The 24,167-nt window shown below is 49.0% G+C and overlaps 1 protein-coding gene and 1 pseudogene across 1 annotated transcript; one reads left to right on the top strand and one right to left on the bottom strand.

The window, feature by feature from the left end:
* The window catches only part of LOC131096333 (zinc finger protein 850-like), a 560,498-nt pseudogene that overhangs the window by 86,103 nt on the left and 450,228 nt on the right, over nucleotides 1-24,167 (bottom strand).
* Nucleotides 6,949-7,893, top strand: LOC131096454 (olfactory receptor 14A16-like). Its single transcript, XM_058044793.1, has one exon. The coding sequence runs from the start codon at nucleotides 6,961-6,963 to the stop codon at nucleotides 7,891-7,893; it is 933 nt and encodes a 310-aa protein (XP_057900776.1). The 5' UTR covers nucleotides 6,949-6,960.

The following is a 24,167-nucleotide window of genomic DNA, read 5'->3' on the forward strand; positions in this document are numbered from 1 at the left end:
AAGGGTCAAGATACTGTGCAAGTAGTAGGTGCTAAAGGAGGGTTCAAAGTCTCAGTTATAATGCAAATAAAGTTTGAAGGAACAAATAAAATAGGAATTGGGGATGTTCTATTAGTTCCAGAAGCAGGATGCAATCTATTAGGGTTAGATTTACAAGTGCAGCTAAGCATTTTCATACTCCCAGAGGAAGGAAAAATGGTAGTTAAACTTCTCGAATAAGGGAAGAGGACGAGGGCAAAATTCATGAGATGGTGTGGGCAAAACCAAAAAATTGAGGCAAATTGAACATGAAACCTACAGTAATAAAATTAATTGATGACAGCTATCCAGTCTGTGTATGACAATACCCACTCTCCCTGGAAGGGAGATGAAGACTGCAGCCACTGATCCAGGATCTACTTGAGGATGAGACCTTAGAACCATGGATGTCCCCCCATAACACACCCATATTACCAGTAAAGAAGTCAGATGGGACTTACAGGCTTGTCCAAGATTTGAGAGAAGTGAACAACAAAACAGTGAATCGGTACCCAGTAGTGCCTAACCCCTATACACTACTGAGTAATATTCCCCCAGCACACCAGTGGTTTAGTGTCATAGACCTAAAAGATGCTTTTTCGGCAGGTCTACTGGCAGAGAAAAGCAGGGATATATTTGCTTTTGAATGGGAGGACCCTGATTCTGGGAGTAAGAAACAGTTTTGGTGGACTAGGTTACCCCAAGGGTTTTCCAAATCTCCAAACCTCTTTGGTCAAGCCCTAGAAGTAACACAATTCTTCTCCATCAAACCTGAGATAAAGCTCATCCACTATGTAAATTATTTCCTTTTCACAGGACAGGAAGAAAAAGAAGTTTGGGAATCCACCATAGTGTTGTTAAATTTTCTGAGGGACCAAGGACTTTCGGTATCAAAAGGGAAACTCAAATTTGTAGGGAGGGAAGTAAAATTCCCTAGGACATGTGATTTGTCAAGGGAGCTGGTGGCTGAACCCTGAGAGAATTACGGGGTTAGTTTCACTCCCACTGCCAAAAACAAAGAGACAAGTCAGAAGTTTTCTAGGCTTGTTGGGATATTGTAGGCTATGGATTGAAGGATGCACACTGGCCATCCAGTTCTTGTATGAAAAGTTAGTGGAAGAAGAGATTAGGTGGGGAAAAGATGACGAACAAAAGTTTGAAGCTTTAAAGTAAAACATTGTCGGTTCACCAGCACTGAGTCTTCCTGCCTTCTATCTGTTTGTGGATATGGAAAAAGGGGTAGCACATGGAGTATTAGCCCAGGACTGGGGAGGATCCAGGAAACCAGTGGCCTATTTATCAAAATTATAGACCGTGTCAGCCGGAGATGGCCAACCTGCATTCAGGCTGTGGCAGTTACTGCCATACTCGTAGCAGAAAGCAAAAAATTAACCTTTTGGGGGAAAATTGAAGATATATATATCGCAAAATCAGTAAGGAGTATCCTGAGCCAAAAGGCTGAGAAATGACTCACTGATTCCCGAAGGCTGAAGTATGAAGACATCTTAAAAGATAATGGTTTAGAGCTAATCATGAGTAACCAACTCAGCCCTGCCCAGTTTTTGGATGGAGAAACAGATGAGAAACTAATACATAATTGCCTAGAGGCTATAAACTATAAAACTAGAGTAAGAGAGGACGTAACAGATCAAACACTACAAGGTGGAAAATGATTGTACCTCAATGGGTCTTCATGGGTAATAAAGGGGCACAGGGTATTGGGGTACGCTATAGTGCATGAAGGGTTAGAGGCCATAGAAAAGAGAAAGTTACCTTCCAACTGGTCAGCACAAGTGTGTGAGTTGTGTGCCCTAAAACAATGTCTGGAAACATTATCATGGAAAAGGGGAACAATATATACAGGACTCAAAATACACTTTTGGAATAGTGCATAACTTTGGAAAAATTTGGGAAGAGAGGGGGCTATTAAATTCAAAAGGAAAGGGACTGATTCACGAAACTTTTGTCTTAGAAGAGTTAGAAACCTTACAATTGCCAGAAGAAGTAGCAATGGTCTATGTTAAAGGGCATCAAAAAGAGGCAACTCAGGAGGCGCGAGGGAACAAGGTAGCTGATTTAGAAGATAAAAATGCAACTGAATCAGAAACAGATAAACTAATAATGGTATTAACACCCATAAAAGAAATGCAAAAAGTCGCCATATTCAGTAGGACAGAAGAGGAAGAACTCATTGAAATAGGAGTCAAGAAAGAAAACAAAGGGAAGTGAAGATGAGCAGGTGGGAGGCACATATTGAATAAACCCCTTGCCAGGAAAATGTTAGAAGGCATACGTGGAACAACACATTGGGGTACACAAGTGCTAAATGATCAATTTCTAAGGGATTTGGGCTGCATAGGAATTTTCAGAATAACTAAGCAAGTAACTGAACAGTGTGTGATATGTCAACAAGTGAATAAGAAAATCATGAGGAAAACACCCAGGTGAGGGCGAGAACTAGCGTTACGGCCCTTCCAAAACATCCAAGCTGACTTTACCAAGCTTCCCCAGGTACAATGGTGGAAGTTTTTGCCAATGATAGTAGATCACGTGACTCATTGGGTAGAGGTGGTACCCACTGTGAAAGCCGATGCCAGTGTTGTGAGTAAAACATTTCTAGAATCAATCATTCCCCAATATGGGATGGCAAACAGGATTGATTCAGACAGGGAAACTCATTTCACATTGAAGATATTGCATAAAGTTGTTCAGGCCCTGGGAATAAAATGGGAATTACACACTCCATGGTATCCACAGAGTTCCGATTGGTAGAGAGAATGAATCAAATTCTTAAAAGAGCTCTAGTTAAGCTAATGATTGAAACCCAAATGTCATGGATAAAATGTCTCCCTTTGGCCATATTAAGAATTAGAACCCAATCCCAGTCAGATCTGGGGGTGTCACCCACTGAAATGATGTTTGGGTTACCCTTCCTGACCTCACCCCAGAAGGTTGCCACCAATGAGGAAGGGGAAGCCAATGCCAAGAAGTAAGTTATGCCCATAGCACAAACCTTAGAAGGGCTAAGGCATAAAGGGGCAATTCCTCAAACTACCACCCTGGATTTCAGAATCCATAATATTAATCCCTGGAATTGGGTGATGAATAAGTCATGGGAGATCAGCCTCTAACTCCTCAGTGGGAAGGTCCCTTTCAGGTACTGCTCACCACCAAATCGGCTGAGCGACCTGCAGAGTGGGGATGGACTCATGCCAACAGAGTCAAAGGCCCAGTAGAAGAACCCAAAGAGTGGACTATAACACTCAAGCTGGGTGAAACAAGACTGACTCTCAATCAGAGACTGAAAGACAAGCAGGAAAACACCAAGACAACCAAAAAGTAGAGTCAAGCTTCCACCAACCAGCTAGAGAACTGTCTTCCTGTTTTAGTGGGTGAGAATTACCAGCATCTGTTGAGGAGAAGTACACAAGGGACTGTAAAAGGTAATGAGGCAGCATCCTTAAGAAGTAAGACAAGGAATAGAGGGCAAGATCGGGTTGGCCCCTTTGTTCACTACCAAGAAGGCTCCATAGCCCTGCTGTGGGTAGAAACCCTGTTGGCATGGTAAGGTGGGGACAAAAGGCCATACCAGACCTCTGTCATTTCTCAGTTGTCTTTTAATTCAACAGGGACTGGAGGGCAGGACCGAGTTGGCCTCTGTACTCACCCCTAAGATACATTGACTATGGGTAGCAGCCACATAGGCACGGTAGGTGGGAGTCAAAGCCATACTGGACCTCTGTGATGCCCTTTTGTCCATTCCAAATAAGTGTGTCTAAGGAAAACCTGAGATTTTTTCTGCTGTTCCCACTGTCCTTGCCCACATCAACAGATGCTGGTATGACTCATACAAGAGAGAGAGAAATTTTTTTACTTAATTTTTCGGGCAAAATTACTTATAGAAAAAGAAAAGGGGGGTTTGTTATAGATGAGTAATTCTATGGTTGACTCTCATAGTTAAGGAGTGAATATTAAATATATGTTAAGAGAAGTTTTCTAGATGTGTAGTTATCTTTCTCCTCCCCCTTGCATTGTTATCACAGGATGGCCTCAATAGTCGGGGCATTTGGGAGGGTTGGCTTGTTACTATGGCAGCACCTGACCTCCAATCAAGGTATAAGACAGTGATCTCCACCACTGGACAGTGAACAAGGAGTCAATTGACAAGACTTTGTGAGGGGCTAGAGGTATAAAAGACAGAACATCTATTTTGTAGATAAGCACATGGTGACGGAATCCTTTGCTCCCGACACTGTGTCATTTTCTTTATTAAGTCTTCTGTTGTATTTTGAAAAGATCTTAATAATTTAAATTTTTGAAAATGAAAATGGTTTCTCACATGAGGTTGGGGAATGTGAGGCAAGGTTGTCCACACTAGGTGAGCTCCAAGGTACAACTTCACTGACCTAGCCAGATCTCCTTAGGAGCGGCCCTACATCAATATAAATCACTTAATGCTCCAATCAGTTCTTGTCCAAAGAGAACAGTAATAAAATACACTCTTTAAAATAGGATTACATATTACTTAAAAGCTCTTTGAAATATTTCTCCACAACTGTAAAAGGAAATCTGCCTGATGAACTGCATAAGAGCAGAGGGAAATCAAGGCAGAACCATGGTTTGTCAGGACTTGCTTGATCCTAATGAGCCCTGTGGTGCATTTGGAGCTGAGCACTTGAACGTCAGGGCCTGAGAGGATATTGCACAAACCTTTCCAATAGTCAAAGTCAGAAGAAAACACCAAAGTGTCTCAAAGCATGAATGGGTTTCACTGAGGTCCATCACCAACACAGGCTCCTCATGGACTCCTTGGAGGAGAGAACTGAAGGCCAGAATTGGAAAAAACACCTCTCAGAGATTCAGAGTGCAAAGGAAAATCCAAAGTACCTTAAAAACCTTGAGTATCTGAAAGCATTAATGAACCCAACTGAGTGTCAGTACAGAGCTCTCAGGGGACTCGTTAAAGCAGATAATTGGGGCCATGATTGCACAAACCTCTCGCAGAGTCTGTGTATAAAAAGCAACACCAAATACCTTAAAATAGCTGAAGTACCTGGAAGCATAAATGGCCCACTGTGTGTCATTACTGATGAAGGCTCTCCAGGGACTAATTAAAGGAGATATTGGAGGCAGGGACTGCACAATCTTTTTCATAGAGTCTGTATCAAAAGGGAAACACCAAGTAGCTTAAATAACTGAAGTACCCTGAAGTATTAAGGAGCCCCACTGAGTGTTGCTACTGACAAAGCCTCTCCAGGGATTAATTGCAGCAGATAATTGGAGTCCATGATTAGAGACTCCAAGGCAAAAGCCAAACCCAAAGTCCTTTGAAAAACCAAAGTCCATGGGAGCATTAAGGAGACCCCAGAGCAATTCCTGCGAAGGCTCCCCAGTGACTCCTTCCAGCAGATACTTGAGGCCACTGGGTGTGGGCTAGGCTGGAATTCTGAGGGCAGGACAAGGGGCTGACAGCGCCCAGCCTGGCTGGGGCTGTGCCAGGAGGCCCCAGTGCCTCAGGACAAGGTGTCTCCTCACAGCCCTTGGTGGCACAGACCCTGCTGCTGTGCCCCAGGGCACCAAAACTTGGCTTCTCTTTGTCCCCACCTGTCATCAGTCCCTCCAGTTCTCTGCTCTGCCTGGGGTCTGGGGACACTTTCTCAGTGGTGTCCTCAGTGAGACCCATTAAAAGTCCAAGAAACTTTGGAGTTGGATTCTGACTTGGAGCTCTGGAGAGGTTTCTTCAGCTCCCTCTCAGGGACTGATGTTCAGAGCCTGAGCACAAAGCCCCAGAGGCTCATTAAAGTCCTGGTGCTGTGTCTGTGCTGCAGAGCTGGGCTGGGCTCATGGCACAGAGGCAGCTCCTGGTAACCAAGAAGAGCTTCAAAAGCACATTTCTCTTGATGAGCAGCTCTTCTGCCAGCCCAGCAGGGCTGGGGCACTGCCTGCAGCCAGCCCGGGCACAGCACAGAGGCACAGAGAGCTTCAATCAGTCAGGGCTGGGAAGGTGCTGAGAAATGCCTGGGGCAGAATCACTGCCAGCCCTTGGCAAAGGAACCTCTGGCTGAAGGACAATGCAGCTGCAGCTCCTGGAGCCATCTCCTCAAGCTGGAACATCCCAATGCCTACAGACCCTGTGAGTACATTCTCTGATTTTCTCTTGGGCAGAGCAGCCAGGGGTGCCCAGGGCTGTCCTGCAGAGCAGGGTCCTGCACTCCAGGGCGCCTTTCTAGGGCAGGGACTCTGCTGCCTGCCAGGGACAGCTCTCAGCCAGTCCTGGCAGCTGCTCCCGGCACTGGGGGACAAGATCTGGGTGGGAGGAGACAGATGGTAAGGCTTGGAAGTGTTCTTCTTGTGTGGGGAGGATGCTGCATGGTTCAGGACTGCTCCCAGCAGAGCATTTGACTGTAGAATATTTCCAAGTAGATTTTACAGGGAGCATAGTGAAGCAGGGGCTGCAGAAAAGGGAAAATCCTGCTTGTTTTAATCAACTGGTCTGGGTTGGAAATTGCACATAGATATTCATCACTCAGTTAAGGTTGGAAAATTACATTCTCTGTGATCTTAATAAAACAGGCAGCAACAGCGATTAGCACAGGACGCCCATGGCAGCATAAGTGTCACTTTTCCAGATTCCTCAGGGTTGCTCTGACTTTGCCATCAGAGCCTGCAGAGCCAGAGCTGCCCCTGGGCAGTGCCTGAGCTGGGAGGGGTCTGCAGGGCAGAGCTGAGCCCCCAGGGCTGGGCTGGGCTCTGGCAGCACTGGCAGGGCCCAGCCCTGGGCACAGGGAAGGAGCTGCTGGCAGGGACAGCTCCAGGCAGCAGAGCCCTGGGCAGGCAGTGGGGGAAAAGTGCCCCCAGGCTGTGCTGGGATATTTAAAGTCCTCTCCAAACCCAACTATGTCATGATTACTTTTTTACAGATCCCATGCCAAGGCACAGTAAATGTCCAACCGCAGCTCCATCAGCCACTTCCTCCTGCTGGCATTGGCAGACACGCGGCAGCTGCAGCTCCTGCACTTCTGCCTCTTGCTGGGCATCTCCCTGGCTGCCCTCCTGGGCAACGGCCTCATCATCAGCGCCGTAGCCTGCGGCCACCACCTGCACACGCCCATGTTCTTCTTCCTGCTCAACCTGGCCCTCAGCGACCTGGGCTCCATCTGCACCACTGTCCCCAAAGCCATGCACAATTCCCTCTGGGACACCAGGAACATCTCCTACACTGGATGTGCTGCCCAAGTCTTTCTGATTTTCTTCTTCCTGTCAGCAGAGTATTTCCTCCTGACCATCATGTGCTACGACCGCTACGTGTCCATCTGCAAACCCCTGCACTACGGGACCCTCCTGGGCAGCAGAGCTTGTGCCCACATGGCAGCAGCTGCCTGGGCCAGTGCCTTTCTCAATGCTCTCATGCACACAGCCAATACATTTTCCCTGCCCCTGTGCCATGGTAATGCCTTGGGCCAGTTCTTCTGTGAAATCCCACAGATCCTCAAGCTCTCCTGCTCCAAATCCTACCTCCGGGAACTTGGGCTCATTGCAGTTAGTGTCTGTTTAGCTTTTGGCTGTTTTGTGTTCATTGTTTTCTCCTATGTGCAGATCTTCAGGGCCGTGCTGAGGATCCCCTCTGAGCAGGGAAGGCACAAAGCCTTTTCCACCTGCCTCCCTCACCTGGCCGTGGTCTCCCTATTCCTCAGCACTAGTACATTTTATTATCTTAAGCCCCCCTCCATGTCCTCCCCATCCCTGGATCTGGCCCTGTCAGTTCTGTACTCGGTGGTGCCTCCAGCCCTGAACCCCCTCATCTACAGCCTGAGGAACCAGGAGCTCAAGGCTGCAGTGTGGAGACTGAGGACTGGATGGTTTCAGAAGCATTAAACTGCTGGGCTGTTTTTGCAAATCACATGTAATAAAAGTCATCTTTGATGCTTCTTGATGGTTTCATTTTGGTCATTCTTTATCTATTTATTTCACTTTTTAAATCTTGTCCACTAATAAATATAAATATTTGTGCCATTTTTCATTTTGTTTCTCTCCACCTTCCCTGTGGCCCCAGACTGTCCAATAAGGGACTGCACTCTTTGTTGCTTTAAAGAAACTAAAGGATCTCCCAGCAGAGTTTTCTGCAGAGATGGCCTTTTGTTGCCTTCTCTGGAGCTGCAGCAGCAATGTCTCTGTGCAGATCGGGGGGCTGATCAGGGCTTCCCCAGCAGCTGTGCCCAGCAGCAGCAGCACTTCGCGTTGCCAGTGCTGCTGCCGTGGCCCTGCCCCGCTGCCCTGGTGGCCCTGGTGTTGCTGCAGGGCCTGAGTGCTCTCGGGGCCAGGCACAACCCTGGGGGTGGCAGTACCGGGGCTGCAGCAGGGACAGGCCATGGGCACTGCTGGGGCAGCGCTGACACCTCAGCCCAGGGCCTGGGGGCTCCAGGCTCCTTGCCCAGGCTCTCTCAAGAACACAGACAGGCCAATGCTCAGCACAGAAAAGCCCCGTGAGCAGCCCCAGGCTGGCCGTGGGCAGGCTGGGAGCAAACAGCATGGCTGGGGCTCTGCAAGGGCCCTGGGGGAGACGGGAAGGATCAGCAGAGCAGGGGCTGATCCATCCCCAGTGCGCTGCACAGCCCAGGGCAGTGTCCCAGAGTGTCCTCATGGAGCTGCCAACAACATCCCTCCTCTGCAGCCCTGGCCTCTCCCCCAGCTCACACAGGTGCCCCATCCTTGCAGGAACACACACAGCAGCACAGGCTCAGCAGCCCCTGTTTGCATTGCACAGAGCACCCCCATGCTGTTGCTGTGGGGACATGAACCTGAGGGATCATAAATGCCATCAGCCCCTGGGGCCAGCAAGGGCTGGTGGACAGCAGGGAAACCACTCAGCTTTGTCCTGGCCTCTGCACTCAGCCAGAAATTTTGTTCCCATCAGCTGGGAGTTTCCTGTCCCACTTCAGAATCTGTTGCTCAGAGCCAGGGCTGCCTGGCATCCACCCCCAAAGTGCCCTGAGCATTTCGCTTGCTTCACCTTTGCTTTCTGTACTCTTTGCTTGTACAAATTTCTTCCTCTTGCCCACCCCTGTTCCCTGCCCGGCAAACAGCCCATCCCTGTTTGCCCTTTCCTCTCTGGCCCCACTCCCCATTGCAGTTCCTGACTTGGCACCATGGGAACGTCCCTTGGGCAGCAGGATCATCATACAAGTGCTGCAGGAATTGTCTGCAAGCTCCTGCAGTGCCTGGTGCTGCTCCCTTGCCAGAGGCACCCCAGGCCAGAGGGGCACATCTGGGCTGCTGTGTCTGGCTCTGGGGCTCCCTGTTCTGGGCAGTGAGGAGGAGCTGCAGAGGCTCTGCAGGACTGACAGGATGGGCTTTGGGGCCAGCAGGAGAAACTGAGGGACCTGGGCTGCTGGAGCTTCTGAAGAGGAGGCCCAGGACTCATCCTGCAACTGCTCCAAGGGTGGTTCCAGAGAACCCCAGAGTCAGCAAGGCCGGATAAGGCCTTGGAGATCATACAGTCCAACCTGTCCCCTGACACTGCCTTGTCTCCCCTGAGCTTCCTTTTCTGCAGGACAAACAACCCCAGCTCCCTCAGCCACTCCTCACAGCCCTTCTGCTGCAGGCCCCTCACCAGCCTTGTTGCCCTTCTCTGGACACGCTCCAGCCTCTCCATGTCCTTCCTAAATTGGAGGGCCACAACTGGACACAGCACTCCAGATGCTGCCCAAGCAGTGCTGAGCAGAGGGGAAGAATCCCTGCCCTGCTCCTGCTGGCCACACCATTCCTGATGCAGGCCAGGAGCCATTGGCCTTCTTTCCCACCTGGGCACACTGCTGCCTCATGCCCAGCCTGCTGTCCATCAGTCCCTGCAGGTCCCTTTCTGCCTGGCTGCTCTCCAGCCACTCTGTCCCCAGCCTGTAGCACTGCAGGGGTTGTTGTGGCCAAAGTGCAGGACTCGGCACTTGGTCTTGTTCAACCTCACCTTGTTGGATTTGGGCCCTGGATCCAGCCTGTCCAGGTCCCTCTGCAGAGCCCTCCTTCCCTCCAGCAGATCCACACTCACACCCAGCTCGGTGTCATCTGCGACTTTGCTGATGCTGGACTCAGTCCCCTCATGCAGATCGTCAGTGCAGACATTGAAATCCACGCTGGCTGGCTCTGATCCCTCGGCCATCCTGTGGGTGCCCTGGGATGGCATTCAAGGTGATCTGTACCATAACCTTGCTGGGCACCCAGGTCCGGCTGATAGGCCTGGAGTTCCCCAGATCCTCCTTCCAACCCTTCTTGGGGATGGGCTCACATTGGCACATCCAGTCCCCTGGGGCCTCCCTGCTGAGCCAGCACTGATGGTAAATGATGGAGAGCAGCTTGGGGAGCTCATCCACAGCTCCCTCATCCCCCTGGGATGGATCCCATCTGCTCCCAGAGACACCTGTGAGCATCTGAGGGGCTCAGCAGGTCCCCAGCTTTTTCCTCCTGGATTACAGGGGGCCTGTTCTGCTCCCTGTGCCCATTCACCAGCTCAGGTCAAGTCTTTTCTTGAGGTAAACCTGTCCTAATATTGAAAATTGAGACAAAGAAGGTGTTAAGTAGGTCAGCCTTTTCCTTATCTTTAGTTACTATATTCTCCACTGCATCCAATAAAGAGTAGAGGTTCTCCTTATCCCTCTCTTTGGTTTAATTTTTTATAAAAATATTTTGCATTTATTTACAGCAGCTGCCAGGTTAAGTTCTCATTGAGCTTTCATGTCTCAGCTTTTCTTTCTGCTTAACCTAGCAAGATCCTTAAACATTTTTTAAGTTGCCTGACCTTCTGTTCAAAGTTGATGCTCTCTCTTTTTTCCTCTGAGTTCCCACAAAAGCTCCATGGGCAGCCAGGCCAGTCATTTTCCTCAATCGCTCATCTTTTGCCACACTAGGAAAATTACTATCTTGAAATGTGTCTATCCTTCCTGGACCCCTTTGTTTTTAAGGGCTGTTTCTCTTTAAAAAAATCAGTACCTGATTTGGTACTCCCCAAATCTGTATCCTAAATAGGCCAAAGTCTGCCCTTCCTAATTCCAATGTAGAAGTTTTCTTGCTGCCCCTCCTTCTTTCAGAGAACATTGAAAATTTGATTATTTCATGGTCACTGTGCCCCAGGCAGCCTCCAAGCCCCACATCTGCCACCAGCCCTTCTCTGTGAACAGCAGCAGACAGAGCTTTCCTTGGCAGTGGGAGTGTTACCAAAAATACAGTACAACAGAAAATTCCTTAACCCCAATGTAGCATTAAGACACTGCATTCTTTATTCAGCTGGATGCACGGGGGAGAGCTCCTCCCAAAACCCTGCAGGCTGAGTACAAGAAAGTTTCTGTTTATATTCTGTAATTTGCGCACATATTCATTGATTGTCCTGGACTAAACACAAATATGATAATGGTTTCCCCAAAATCATTAACACATTTCCTCTCCTCATTACCCATGTGTTCTTCTGTCCTGGGGGTCTCTCTGATGGTCCCTGGTGGTCGTGGACCCCAATGTTCCAGTGGGCCTGGCTGAGCTGGCAGGACACTGAGGCTGCTGAACTTGCTGTTCCCCTTCTCACACAATGGGCATTGTGTGGTTTCCACAGGCCTGGGGTTTTGGAGAACAAGCTCCAGGTGTCAGCTCAGCTGGTGTAGACAATTAATCATCTGGTAACATGAGGTCACAGACTGGGCTATGACATCACAGAGCGGGTTATGTTTGGTCATGGAAAAGCTATGGCATCATAGACTGCCTCTGTGACATCGCAGAGCCAACTGTGACCTCACAGGGCAGAGATCTGACATCACAGAGCAGAATATGACATCACAGTGTTGGCCCTGACATCAGAGACCAGCTGTGTGACATTAGACAATGGGCTGTGACATCACAGAGCCAGCTGTGATATCACAGGCAGATGTTGGACATCACACAGCAGACTATGACATCACAGATTTCGCTGTAACATCAGAGACCAGTTGTTGACATTAGAGACTGGGATGTAACATCACCGAGCAGGCTGTGACATCCCCGAGGGGCTGTGTGACATCCCAGCAGGGCTGTGTCAGGTCACTGGGTTGGTCACTCTGCCCCAGCTCCCTCTCACAGTTTCTCCCAACAACTCCAATGCTGTTCATGCCCAGCAGGGTCCCTGTCCCCCGGGATCCCCCCGGCCCACCTGGAGCCACAGCCTCCACCAAAGGATGTTCCACAGGATCCACCCCAGAGCCTGACATGGGGACAAGGGGCCAGGGCTGTGTGACCAGGACATCAAGGACGTGTGTTCTCCGGTCACTGTGGCCTGGGTTGGGTTGGCCAGGGCAGGAAAGATGTCTGGCAGCTGGAGCAGGGTCTGGGAAGGGCCTCCAAGGTGGGGCTGGAGCCCTTGGGCTGTGAGCAGAGGCTGAGGGAGCTGGGCTGGTCCAGCCCGGAGCAGGGAAGGCTGAGGGGCTCCTCATCCCAGCCTGGCAGTGCCAGCCAGGAGGGGATGGAGAACACAGAGCCAGGCTCTTCACAGGGGCCTGGTGGGAGACAAAAGCCAATGGGTGGAAGAGGAAAGGAGAGATCAGCCAGGACAGGAGGAGATTAAATGAGTCAGGCTGCTTTCAGCTTTTCCTCAGCACCAAAAGCAGCCTGACCTCTCTCCTCCATCCACCACTGACAACTTTGCAAATCAGGAATTGTTGGAGCTGTTGTGCACCACACCAGGATGAGCATCCTGATGCAAGAACTGAATCGTGTTTTTATCTATCATAAAACCATGTTTGTCTGAAAGTAATTTTAGTATGGAAATCACCTGTGGATGGCAGAATCATCAGACACTGCTGGGATGTTTCCCCTAGCTCAGGGAAGAGCGTGATTTTTGTTAAACTGTGTCCTGTTCAACTTTGGTCTGTTGGCCATGAATTGAAACTTTCTGTGCCTCTGAGTCTCATCAGTTCTTACCCCCAAAGGACACAAACCTGATGAGTTTTGGCTCCCATCCCAGCGGTAGCACTTGCATCTCCCTCTATCCCCAGAGCAGAGCTCCCTTGTCCCACAAAGTCCCTGGCAAAGGAGGGATGAAGGAAACAGGACAGGCTGTGGGGATCAGGTGCAAGGCAGAGCCAGGGAGAAGAATGGCTTTTGCATCTGATGGAGCTGTGCCTTCCCTTGGCTTTGTTGGCTGACAACAAATGAACATCCCTCTGTCGAGAGAAGGAGACCCGGACACCAGATGGTTCATCACAGGTCCAGTTTATAGAAGAAAGCATCAAACACTTATACAGCAAATAATAGGCTTATGAATATTCTGTAAGCCAAGCAATCTATTGGTTAAACTATACTATTAACTCATCCACATTCCTTTGGGCCTACGTTCTCTACTTCTCATACCTCGCTGTCCATTTCTTTATCATACTCCACTAGGCCCAAGGACACCTTATCTTGGAGGTGCAAGATTTGGAATTAACCACAGTCTTGTACTTTTCCATCCTCTAGTCAGCTACATTCCCAACAGACACCCTGCCTGCAAAAAGGCCTCTGCCCTAGTTAGGACATCTCTACCAAATTAATTCGGCTGTGTCCTCTCTCCTCAAGCCACTCTTTGACAAAACTCTCCACATCCCTCTGTGTCTCGGGCAGCTCCTTCTCCAAGGACAGCTGGTGAGAGTTGGAGCCAAGGAGCTGAAAGCTGCAGGTGCAGCCTGGGCTGGAGGGAGCTCAGATTTGCACAAGGCTGCTCTGAGTGCCAGGGCTTGGATGGGGGAAATGGTGGGGTGGGGGTAGGGACAGAGTCTGATTGATGGTCTGATAGAAAGGGTCTTGATTTTCATATCTATTCAAACTGCATGAGGAGGTACTTGGATTCGGTGTCAATTGGAGATTGCACATGTCAATGAATTAACAGGAAAACAAAACAAAACTGGACCTAAAAAAATATTTTCTCACTGTCTTTTTAAATATCATGTCTTTGAATACACTTCTGAGATCTGCTTAACTACAAATTATTAGGAAACTGAAATCAAATGATTCCCAGAGGCTTGGCTTTTTAAGATGTTCTGAATGTTAATGAGCCCTGGGACACTGAATTCCTGCACTCAAGAGCTGAAGGCTGAACAAGCCTCTGGAGCAGGAAAATTCAGCAGCAGGCTCCAAGGTGCTGAGGATGTCAGCAGCCCCCACTGAGGCCATCCCTGCCCAGAGACCGTGGGGGAATGGGCAGACAAGGAGAGCGTCCCTGGGGCTGGGGCAGCACAACTCAGAGGCAGCAGCGGCTCCAGCTGGGAAATGGAGTGTGGAATGTGGCTGGGAAAGCCCTGCCTGGGCTGGGCCAAGCAGGACACACAAGCCCTGACTCCCATCCCCCAGATTACTCTCTCAGTGAGACATTTAAAAGGAATTACAATTGTTTGTTTCCTCTGAGTTGGACTCCTTGGAAAATACCAACAAGAGGTTCTCAGGCACTCCAAACAACCAAACAGCCTTTACTGGGAACTTTAGAAAATCAGAGAAACTTTGGCAGAAGGTTGATTTTGACATTGTAGTGGTTTTGGTTTGTTAATTTTTTTCTAATTGTGAGATTTCCTAATTATTGTATTGATGAGTGTGGTGGGTTTTAGTGTCATTTAATTCTTTATGTATTTATTTTGTTGTGAGATTGGATTACAAGAAAGGTAAAGTATGCTGAAAAATTTAAAAGGGTTTAAAGGAAAATTTTATTAAAAATAAATTTAACAGCAAAAGGTAGTAAGAATTAAAATAAACTCTTTAGAGCACTTTTTTATTCTCTAGAACTTTTTCTTTTTACTGACAATGTAAAGAATGTAAACTTAAAATTTCTACTTAATTTACTGTTTGTAGAATACTCTTTTTTTTAGTTTAATTCTAAAATGTTGTAAAGATGAGTTGTTTAAAGGTAACAGTTTTTATTATTTACTTCTAAATTTTTTTTTTATCTCTAGGAATATAGGTCTTCTTGGGGATACTGGATTACTTTTTTCCCTTGCTTAATCATCTGATGAAACTACCGTTATTTTAACATTTGTTTACTTTAGTATGGAAGTTTTTGTTTGATATTAATTTGAATTCTTGTTTTTAGTTTTATGTGTAATAAAAGAAAAGAGCTTTTTCTTTAGAGTTTACAAGAGGGTTTTAGTTTTAAGATTAAGGTATTTTTTTCTTCTTTTTTATTTGAGTGTTAATTTCTTCTTTACTGATTTTCATAATTTAATATTTGTTTTTATATGCTTGTATTTTGGGGTTTTCTTATACTTGACGGAGGATTGAAGTATTGAAAGGACTAATACCTCACCTGCCAGTAACTTACGGTGGAAGTTGTGGTTGGACTCTGTTAGGATGGTTTTATGGTTTGTTTTTGGGGGTTTTTGTGTTTAATTTTAGTTGTAGGGGTATTTTGTATGGGTTGCAGGTTGTAGAGGTTTATGATTTGAAAGGTGTTGGGGGAAGGGGACTTGATGGTAAGATTTTAATAGGTGTGGCTACCTTTGGTGTGGTTAGGTTTTTTTAGAACCTTTCTTTTTCCTGTTTGGTAGTTGTTGGGGTTTAGTTTGGTTAGAATGGGGCCAATGGGGGGGCAGCCTGGGGGGTTGGGGGGAAGGGGCTCAGGCCATGGCAGGGTTAATTTGGTTTGGTTTGGTTTGGTTTGGTTTGGTTTGGTTTGGTTGAGATGAGAGCCAGGGCCAGGCCCCGCTGCATTTTATTGACTGGAAAAGAAAGAGGAGGTTCCTGGGTTTTTTCATCTTTAACAAATGTGTTTCCCAGAGCATGTTCAGTATCTTTAACAGATTGTCAGTTGCACAAAAAGTTTTGAATTGCTTTTAAAAATTCTTCTCATGTCAAACTATGACAGACTTTCCATCAAAAAAAAACACTTCTCAAAGCATTGACTTGGCCCATTCAACTTCACAAACTCTAAGCCTCTTCAATTTAATGTAATTCAAAATTTGCAGGAGCACAGAAAAAGAAGACTCAGAAAGAGAGAAAGACAAAAAAGATAAAGAGAGGCACACACAGAGCTACCAACTCCTGGATTCCAGTGGTGTTCAGATGGAAATTCCAAGAAGAGGTAGGGTCAAGATGTGTGCTTGTCTTGTGGTCAGCCTTCAATATCCCTTGGTCTTCATGAGCCCTTCCCCCAGGTGGGCCTTGGGCTCATTTGGTCCCTCAGGAGCTGGGCTGGGGGCTGTAGAAGTGGCCATGGAGCATTGCCTGTGCTGTGCCAGGGACGACAGCCTGCAGGGACAGAAACGCAGGGCAGGGACACCGTGGGACAGCCTGGGCTGCACAGGGCGCAGGGATGGGCAGCAGCTGCAAGACAGCCCTGCCAGAGCCAACTTGGGCAGCACTTTGGCCATGGCTGCTGGGCCTGGGCCTGAGGCCGGAGCAGGAGACAAGTGACCCTTTCAGGCCTGGGGCCTCAGTGCCTCCTTGTCCCTGCTCAGCAGCCTGGCAGGGGCCGCCCCATGCTCCTGCCCTTGCCATTGCACATCCCCACATGCCAGTGCCCATCCCGGGAAGAGCCCTGAGCAAGGAGGGAGGGACAGGATCTGCCTGGCCAGGGGCTGGGGCTCAGGCCTTGGCCCTTGGCATTCCTCAAACACATCCAGCTTTGCTCAGCACCAGAGACACCTTGGCCTTGCTTGTCCCCAGCTGCCATCACTGCCTTCAGTGTTCTGGTCTGCCTGGAACCTGGGGACACTTTCCCTGTCGTGTCCCTGACAGGAATCTCTTCAAAGTGCAAGAAACTTCAGCATTTAAATGTAACTGAGTTCTTGAGTGTTTTGTGACATCACTGAGGGAGCTGTGACATCACAGAGCTGGCTGTGACATCATAGAGTAGGATGTGAGGCAATAGAGCCGACTCTGCCATCGTAAAGTGTTAATCTGTGGCATCAAATATTGGTTTGTGACATCACCAGATGGGTGTGCAACATCAGAGATCAGGCTGTGACCTCACAAACAGACTGTGACATCACAGAAAAGACAGTGACATCACATGGTGACTTTATGACATCACAGTGTCATCTGTGACATCACAGAGATGGCTGTATCACATCACAGGGTGATGTCTCAGATGACTGTGTGACATCACAGGAAGGCTGTGTGACATCACAGGCTGTTGTATGACATCACAGGGGGTGTGTTCCATTAGAGATGGCTGTGTGACAGCACATGGGACTGTCTGACATCACAGGGGCTGTGTGAGGTCCCTGGGGAGGTCACTCTGCCCCAGCCCCCCTCACAGCTCCCCCCAGAGCAGTCCAACCCTGCTCGTGCACAGCGGGGTCCCCTGTCCCCCCGGGTCCCCCCGCCCCCGGCCCCGCAGCCTCCCCCAGAGGATGTTCCATGAGATTGACCCCAGAGCCTGACACAGGGACAGGGGGATGGGGCCCTGGGGGTGGCACAGGGGGACAGGGACCCCCCGGCAGTGTCCCCGTGTCCCCCAGGGCCAGAGCCTGGGCCAGGGCTCCTTCACCCTGTTATAAACGAGGGCTGAGAGTGCTGAAAAAAATCCCTAGCAAGGGAGCAGCAAAAACCAGATTTAATATTAAGGGACAGCAGCACAAAATTCCTTGGCAAGAGTCACTCTGCTCCTGACTGGACACTTCAGGCACACCAAGGAAACAAAGGAACAACAAAACCAAACCAAATCCAGGCAATCAAACCAGAAATGAACTGAGAACTGTCCCTATGTGTGTGTGACACAAGGGCAGTGAGGGCAAGGATGAAAGGAATACGGCCCAAAAGGTTAAAAGAGCTCAAACTTAACAGGACTTAACCTTAACTGATACCTTCAACTTCACAATTTAGCAAAAAAAACAGAGCTTAACAGTATTTAACCTTACTTACAACCTATGACTTAGCAATCTAACAGAGGAATAACACTTAACAATATTCAACTTAACTTATATTCAACATAAAACTTAGCAAAAGAAAAACTCTGAGTCACATTTAGCTTAGCTTAGACTTCGTGACTTAACCTCACTTACAGGCCTGACTGACTCAGCTATCCAAGGCACTCAAGCCCCTCAGGGAGAAGCATTTCTGCCACATTTCCCCAGCACAGGCACTCCTGTGTGCACACAGACACCAAGAGTCAGTGCCAGGCACCTGTGAGCAATTCCCCTGAGGGCAGGCAATGCTCACTGTGGATCCTCTGGCATCTCCCCAACAGGCAAAGGGCTGAGCCTGGAGGAGGGGGGGTGGATCGGCCCAGGCTCCATCATTGTTCGGGATCCCCGAGTGCAGCAAACGGGAGAGTTCCCGGCTGGGAGAGGCCCCACTCAGAGGGAGTCACTGGCCCAGGAGAGCTCCAAGGGCTCCCTTTGGAGCGCTGTGTGCAGGGCCCCAAGAGAGGGGCTTCAGTCCCAGCAATGGCTCATCCTGGCCACACTTGGCACCAAAAGCTTTCTTTGACACTGTGAGAACAGGAATGTTGTGTTACTGAGGGAACACAAACAGGTCCCAGGGCTGCTGCTAAAGGAACCAGGAGCTGGTTGGGCAGCAGCAGTGCCTGGAGCAGACAGTGTTTGTGATGAGCTGCAGAGGAGCTGAGCCCAGGGTCTGTTGAACAAGGCCAAGGCCCAAGGAGCATTTCTCAGCTGGCAGGGTGGCCTGAGAAGGGGAGGGGGGAATGCAGCAGCACAGGGCCCATGGAACCAAGGGACCATTGTGACACTGTGGGGCCCTGTGAGACCAAGGGACCATTGTGACACTGTGGGTACACATGGAATCATGGGCACCTTTGTGACACTATGAGGCCTCATGGAATAAGCAAAGCATGGTGACACTGTGAGGCCTCATGGAACCAGTGAGACCATTGTGACCTTGGGGGTCCCCACAGAACCAAGAGCACCATTATGATACTGTGCGGCCTCATGAAACCAAGAGGCCTTTGTGATACTGCAGGGCTGCATGGAACCAAAGGTCTCTTGTCCACATTGCAGGGCCTCGTGTCATCAGTGCTCCATTGTGACACTGCTCAACCAAAGGAGGCCATTGTGGCACTGCAGGGATGCATGGAACCTCGGGGCCATGGTGACATTATGGTACCCCTTTGAACCAAGGGTTCATTGGGACACTGCAGGGCTGCATGGAACCAGAGCTCCAGGGTGACACAGAGGGGCCTCCTGTCATCAATCATCCATTGTGACACTCTTGAGTCAAAGGAGACCATTGTGACTCCGCAAACCCCCAAGGTCCAAAGGTCCATTGTGACATTCAGGGCTCATGGAACAGAAGAGTCACATGTTATTGTGGGGCCTGGGGAACCACAGAGACCATTGTGACACTGTGAGGCCTCATGGAATCATTTGGACCATTCTGACACTTGGGGCCCTCTGGAACCTGGGGGCCACTTTGACATTGTGCAACTCCACTGAACCAAGGGTCCATTGTGACACTGCTGGACCCCATGGAATCAAGGCACCATTGTGACATTATGGGGCCTCTTAAAAACAAGGAGACACAGAGCATGTCTGACTGGTTTGGCCTCCCATGGACTGCCTGACTGGTCCAACTGACCTTGGCATGTTGAGGGTCGCTTCTCATCTGCTAATGAAACACTGGGGCTCCGTGCTTTCCTTCCCAATGGAAAAGAACTGTCCTTCTCCTCCAGGCACCCATGGCCAGAATTGGGATATCACCTCCAAATTTCCTTATATCCAAGGATTGTTCCCATAGCAATATTGCCAGGTGAAAGTCTGGCTGGCAGTGGTTTCGCAAGGGTCACATCTCTTCTATCCACAAAACATTGGGGAAGGCTCTGTGCTCCCCTTCCTTTAGGAAGGAACTGTCCTGCTTCTCCAGGTGCCAATGGCTGAGATTGGGCATCCACCTCCAAAATTCCCTATATTCAAACACTGCTCCCAGAAAAAATCTGCAATTACTGACAAATCTGGCTGGCCTTGGCCCAGTGAGGCTCTTACCTGCCATCCAAACTGGGGCTCCATGCTTTCCTTCCTATGGAAAAGAACTGTCCTTCTCATCCAGGTGCCCATGGCCGGAATTGGGGTTCCACCTCCAACATTCCCTGTTATGACAGACTGGAGGAGATTGTTGGCTGGAAACATTTCCTGTGTTGGGGGGAAGGAAGGGGGCAGATCCAGCCTTGCCCTGCCCTATGACCCCAGCACTGCCCTGCCCTGGAACCCCAATCCCCCCAGAGCCTCTATCCCAGCCCAGCAGTGGCTGCCAGTCCCTGGCACAGTACAGGCAATGCTCCACAGCCACCTCTGCAGCCCCAGCCCAGCTCCTGAGGGACCAAATGAGCCCAAGGCCCACCTGGGGGAAGGGCCCAGCAAAACCAAGGGGTATTGAAGACTGACCACAAGGCATGCACACATCTTGGCCCTACCTCTTCTTGGAATTTTTTTGAACACCACTGGAATCCAGGAGCTGGAGCTGTGTGTGTGCTCCTCTGTATCTTTTATGTCATTCTCTCTTTCTTTATCTTTTTCTAATTACCTTCTCTTGCACATTTTATTTAACTTAAAATAGAAGAGGTTTAAAATTTCTGGAAATGAATGGGCCAAGATAATGCATTGAGAAGTGTTTTGTGTTGATATTAAAACTTTTGCAAAAATTTTCTTGGATTTCCAGTTTGCCAGTAAAAGCTGTTAGGTTGTTTTGAGCTCCTGAGAATCTCTTGTTATTTCTCCAGTGAGTTCAATCAGAGGAAACAAACAATTGTAATTCCTTTTAAACGTCTCATTGAGAGAGTAATCTGGGGGATGGGAGTCAGGGCTTGTGTGTCCTGCTTGGCCCAGCCCAGGCAGGGCTTTCCCAGCCACATTCCACACTCCATTTCCCAGCTGGAGCCGCTGCTGCCTCTGAGTTGTGCTGCCCCAGCCCCAGGGACGCTCTCCTTGTCTGCCCATTCCCCCACGGTCTCTGGGCAGGGATGGCCTCTGTGGGGGCTGCTGACATCCTCAGCAACTTGGAGGCTGCTGCTGAATTTTCCTGCTCCAGAGGCTTGTTCAGCCTTCAGCTCTTGAGTGCGGGAATTCAGTGTCCCGGGGCTCATTACATTCAGAACACCTTAACAAGCCAAGCCTCTGGGGGTAATTTGATTTAACTTTCAAATCTTTTGTGGTTAATTAGATGAATTCCAGTAGTGTATTCAAGTTGAATAGATTCTATTTAAAGAGACAGTGAGAAAAGTTTTCCTAGGTCCAATTTAGGTTTCTTCTCCCTGTTAATTGATTGATACGTGTAATCTCCAGCTGACACTGAATCCAAGTACCTCCTCATGCAGTTTGAATAGATATGAAAATCAAGACCCTGCATGGCTGACAATCAATCAGACTCTTTCCCTACCCCCACCCCACCATTTCCCCCATCCAAGCCCTGGCACTCAGAGCAGCCTTGTGCCAATCTGAGCTCCCTCCAGCCCAGGCTGCACCTGCAGCTTTCAGCTCCTTGGCTCCAACTCCCACCTGCTTTCCTTAGAGAAGAAGCTGCCCGAGACACAGAGGGATGTTGATTTCTTGCCAGCCAACAAAGCCAGGGGAAGGCACAGCTCCATCAAATGCAAAAGTCAGTCTTGTCCCTGGATCTACCCCGCACCTGATCCCCACAGCCTCTCCTGTTTCCTTCATCCCTCCTTTGCCAGGGACTTTCTGGTACAAGGGAGCTCTGCTCTGGCTATGGAGGAAGGTGGAAGTGCCACCACTGGAGTGGGAAGCACAGCTCATCAGGGTTTCTGTCCTTTAGGGGTCAGGAACTGATGAGACTCAGAGTCACAGAAAGTTTCTCTTCTTGGCCAACAGACCACAGTTGAACAGGACACAATTTAATAAGAATCACGCTCTTCCCTGAGCTATGTGCAATATCCCAGCAGCGTCTGCTGAGTCCACCATCCACAAATTATTTCCATACTAAAATTAATTTCTGACAAACATGGTTCTGTGGTAGATATAAACACAATTAAATTCTTGTATCAGGATGCTTGTCCTGGAGTGGGTGCAGAGCAGCTCGAACAATTCCTGATTTGCCAAGCTGTCAGTGGTGGATGGAGAAGGGAGGTCAGGCTGCTCTTGGTGTTGGGGAAATGCTGAAAGCAGCCTGACTCATTTCATCTCCTCCTGTCCTGGCTGATCTCCCCTCCTTCCCCTTCCACCCATTGGCTTTTGTCTACCACTAGACTCCCTGTCAAGAGCCTGGCTCTGTGTTCTCCATCCCCTCGTCGCTGGCACTGCCGGGCTGGGATGAGGAGCCCCTCAGCCTTCCCTGCTCTGGGTTGGACAAGCCCAGCTCCCTCAGCCTCTGCTCACAGCCCAAGGGTTCCAGCCCCACCTTGGAGGCCCTTCCCAGACCCTGCTCCAGCTGCCAGACATCTTTCCTGCCCTAGGGAACCAAATCTAGGCCACAGTGACCTGGATAATCCCTGTCCTTGATGTCCTGGTCGCACAGCCCTGGCCCCTTGTCACCTGTCAGGCTCTGGGGTGGATCCTGTGGAACATCCTTTGGTGGAGGCTGTGGCTCCAGGTGGGCCGGGGGGATCCCGGGGGACAGGGACCCTGCTGGGCATGAACAGCGTTGGAGTTGTTGGGAGAAACTGTGAGGGGAAGCTGAGGCAGAGTGACCAACCCAGTGACCTGACACAGTCCTGCTGGGATGTCACACAGCCCCTCTGGGATGTCACAGCCTGCTCTGTGATGTCAGACCTCTGCTCTGTGATGTCACAGCCCATTTGCTAATGTCACACAGCTGGTCTCTGATGTCAGGGCCAACTCTGTGATGTCATATTTTGCTCTGTGATGTCAGATCTCTGCCCTGTGATGTCACAGAGGCACTCTATGATGACATAGCTTTTCCATGACCAAACATAACCCGCTCTGTGATGTCATAGCCCAGTCTGTGACCTCATGTTACCAGATGATAAATTGTCTACACCAGGTGAGCTGACACCTGGAGCTTGTTCTCCTAAACCCCAGGCCTGTGGAAACCACACAATGCCCATTGTGTGAGAAGGGGAACAGCAAGTTCACCAGCCTCGGTGTCCTGCCAGCCAGGCGCACTGGAAAATTGGGGTCCACAACCACCAGGGACCACCAGAGAGAGCCCCAGGACAGAAGAACACATGGGTAATGAGGAGAGGAAATGTGTTAATGATTTTGGGGAAACCATTATCATATTTGTGTTTAGTCCAGGACAATCAATAAATATGTGTGCAATATACAGAATATAAACAGAAACTTTCCTGTGCTCAGCCTGCAGGGTTTTGGGAGGAGCTATCCCCCCTGCATCCAGCTGAATAAGTAATGCTGCTCCTTAATGCTGCATTTGGGTTAAGGAATTTTCTGTTGTACCGAATTTTTGGTAACACTCTAACTGCCAAGGAAAGCTCTGTCTGCTGCTGTTCACAAACAGAGAAGGGCTGGTGGCAGATGTGGGGCTTGGAGGCTGCCTGGGGCACAGTGACCATGAAATAATCAAGTTTTCAATGTTCTCTAAAAGAAGGAGGGGCAGCTACCAAACTTCCACACTGGAATTTGGAAGGGCAGACTTTTGCCTCTTTAGGATGCTGATTTTGGGAGTTCCAAATCAGGTATTGATTTTTAAAAGAGAAACATCCCTTAAAAACAAAGGGTTCCAGGAAGGATGGACACATTTCAAGACAGTAATTTTAAGGGGGAAGGAGCAGCCTGTCCCAGTGTGGCAAAAGATGAGCGATTAGGAGAAATGTCTGGCCTGGCTGGCCATGGAGCTTTTGCGGAAACTCAGGGGAAAAAAGAGAGAGCATCAACTTTGGACAGAAGGTCAGGCAACATAAGAAATGTTTAAGGAGCTTGCTAGGTTGAGCAGAAAGAAAAGCTGAGACATGAAAGCTCAATGAGAACTTAACCTGGCAGCTGCTGTAAATAAATGCAAAATATTTTTATAAAAAAAATAAACCAAAGAGAGGGATAAGGAGAACCTCTACTCTTTATTGGATGCAGTGGAGAATATAATAACTAAAGATAGGGAAAAGGCTGACCTACTTAACACCTTCTTTGTCTCAATTTTCAATTTTAGGACAGGTTTACCTCAAGAAAAGTGTTCTTTTGAGCATGTGGATGGGCACAGGGAGCAGAACAGCCCCTGGAATCCACAAGGAAGAAGTTGGTGACCTGCTGGTCATCTCAGATGCTCACAGGTGTCTCTGGGACTAGATGGGATCC

Source organism: Melospiza georgiana, unplaced genomic scaffold (assembly GCF_028018845.1).
Source record: "Melospiza georgiana isolate bMelGeo1 unplaced genomic scaffold, bMelGeo1.pri scaffold_29, whole genome shotgun sequence".
NCBI lineage: Eukaryota > Metazoa > Chordata > Aves > Passeriformes > Passerellidae > Melospiza > Melospiza georgiana.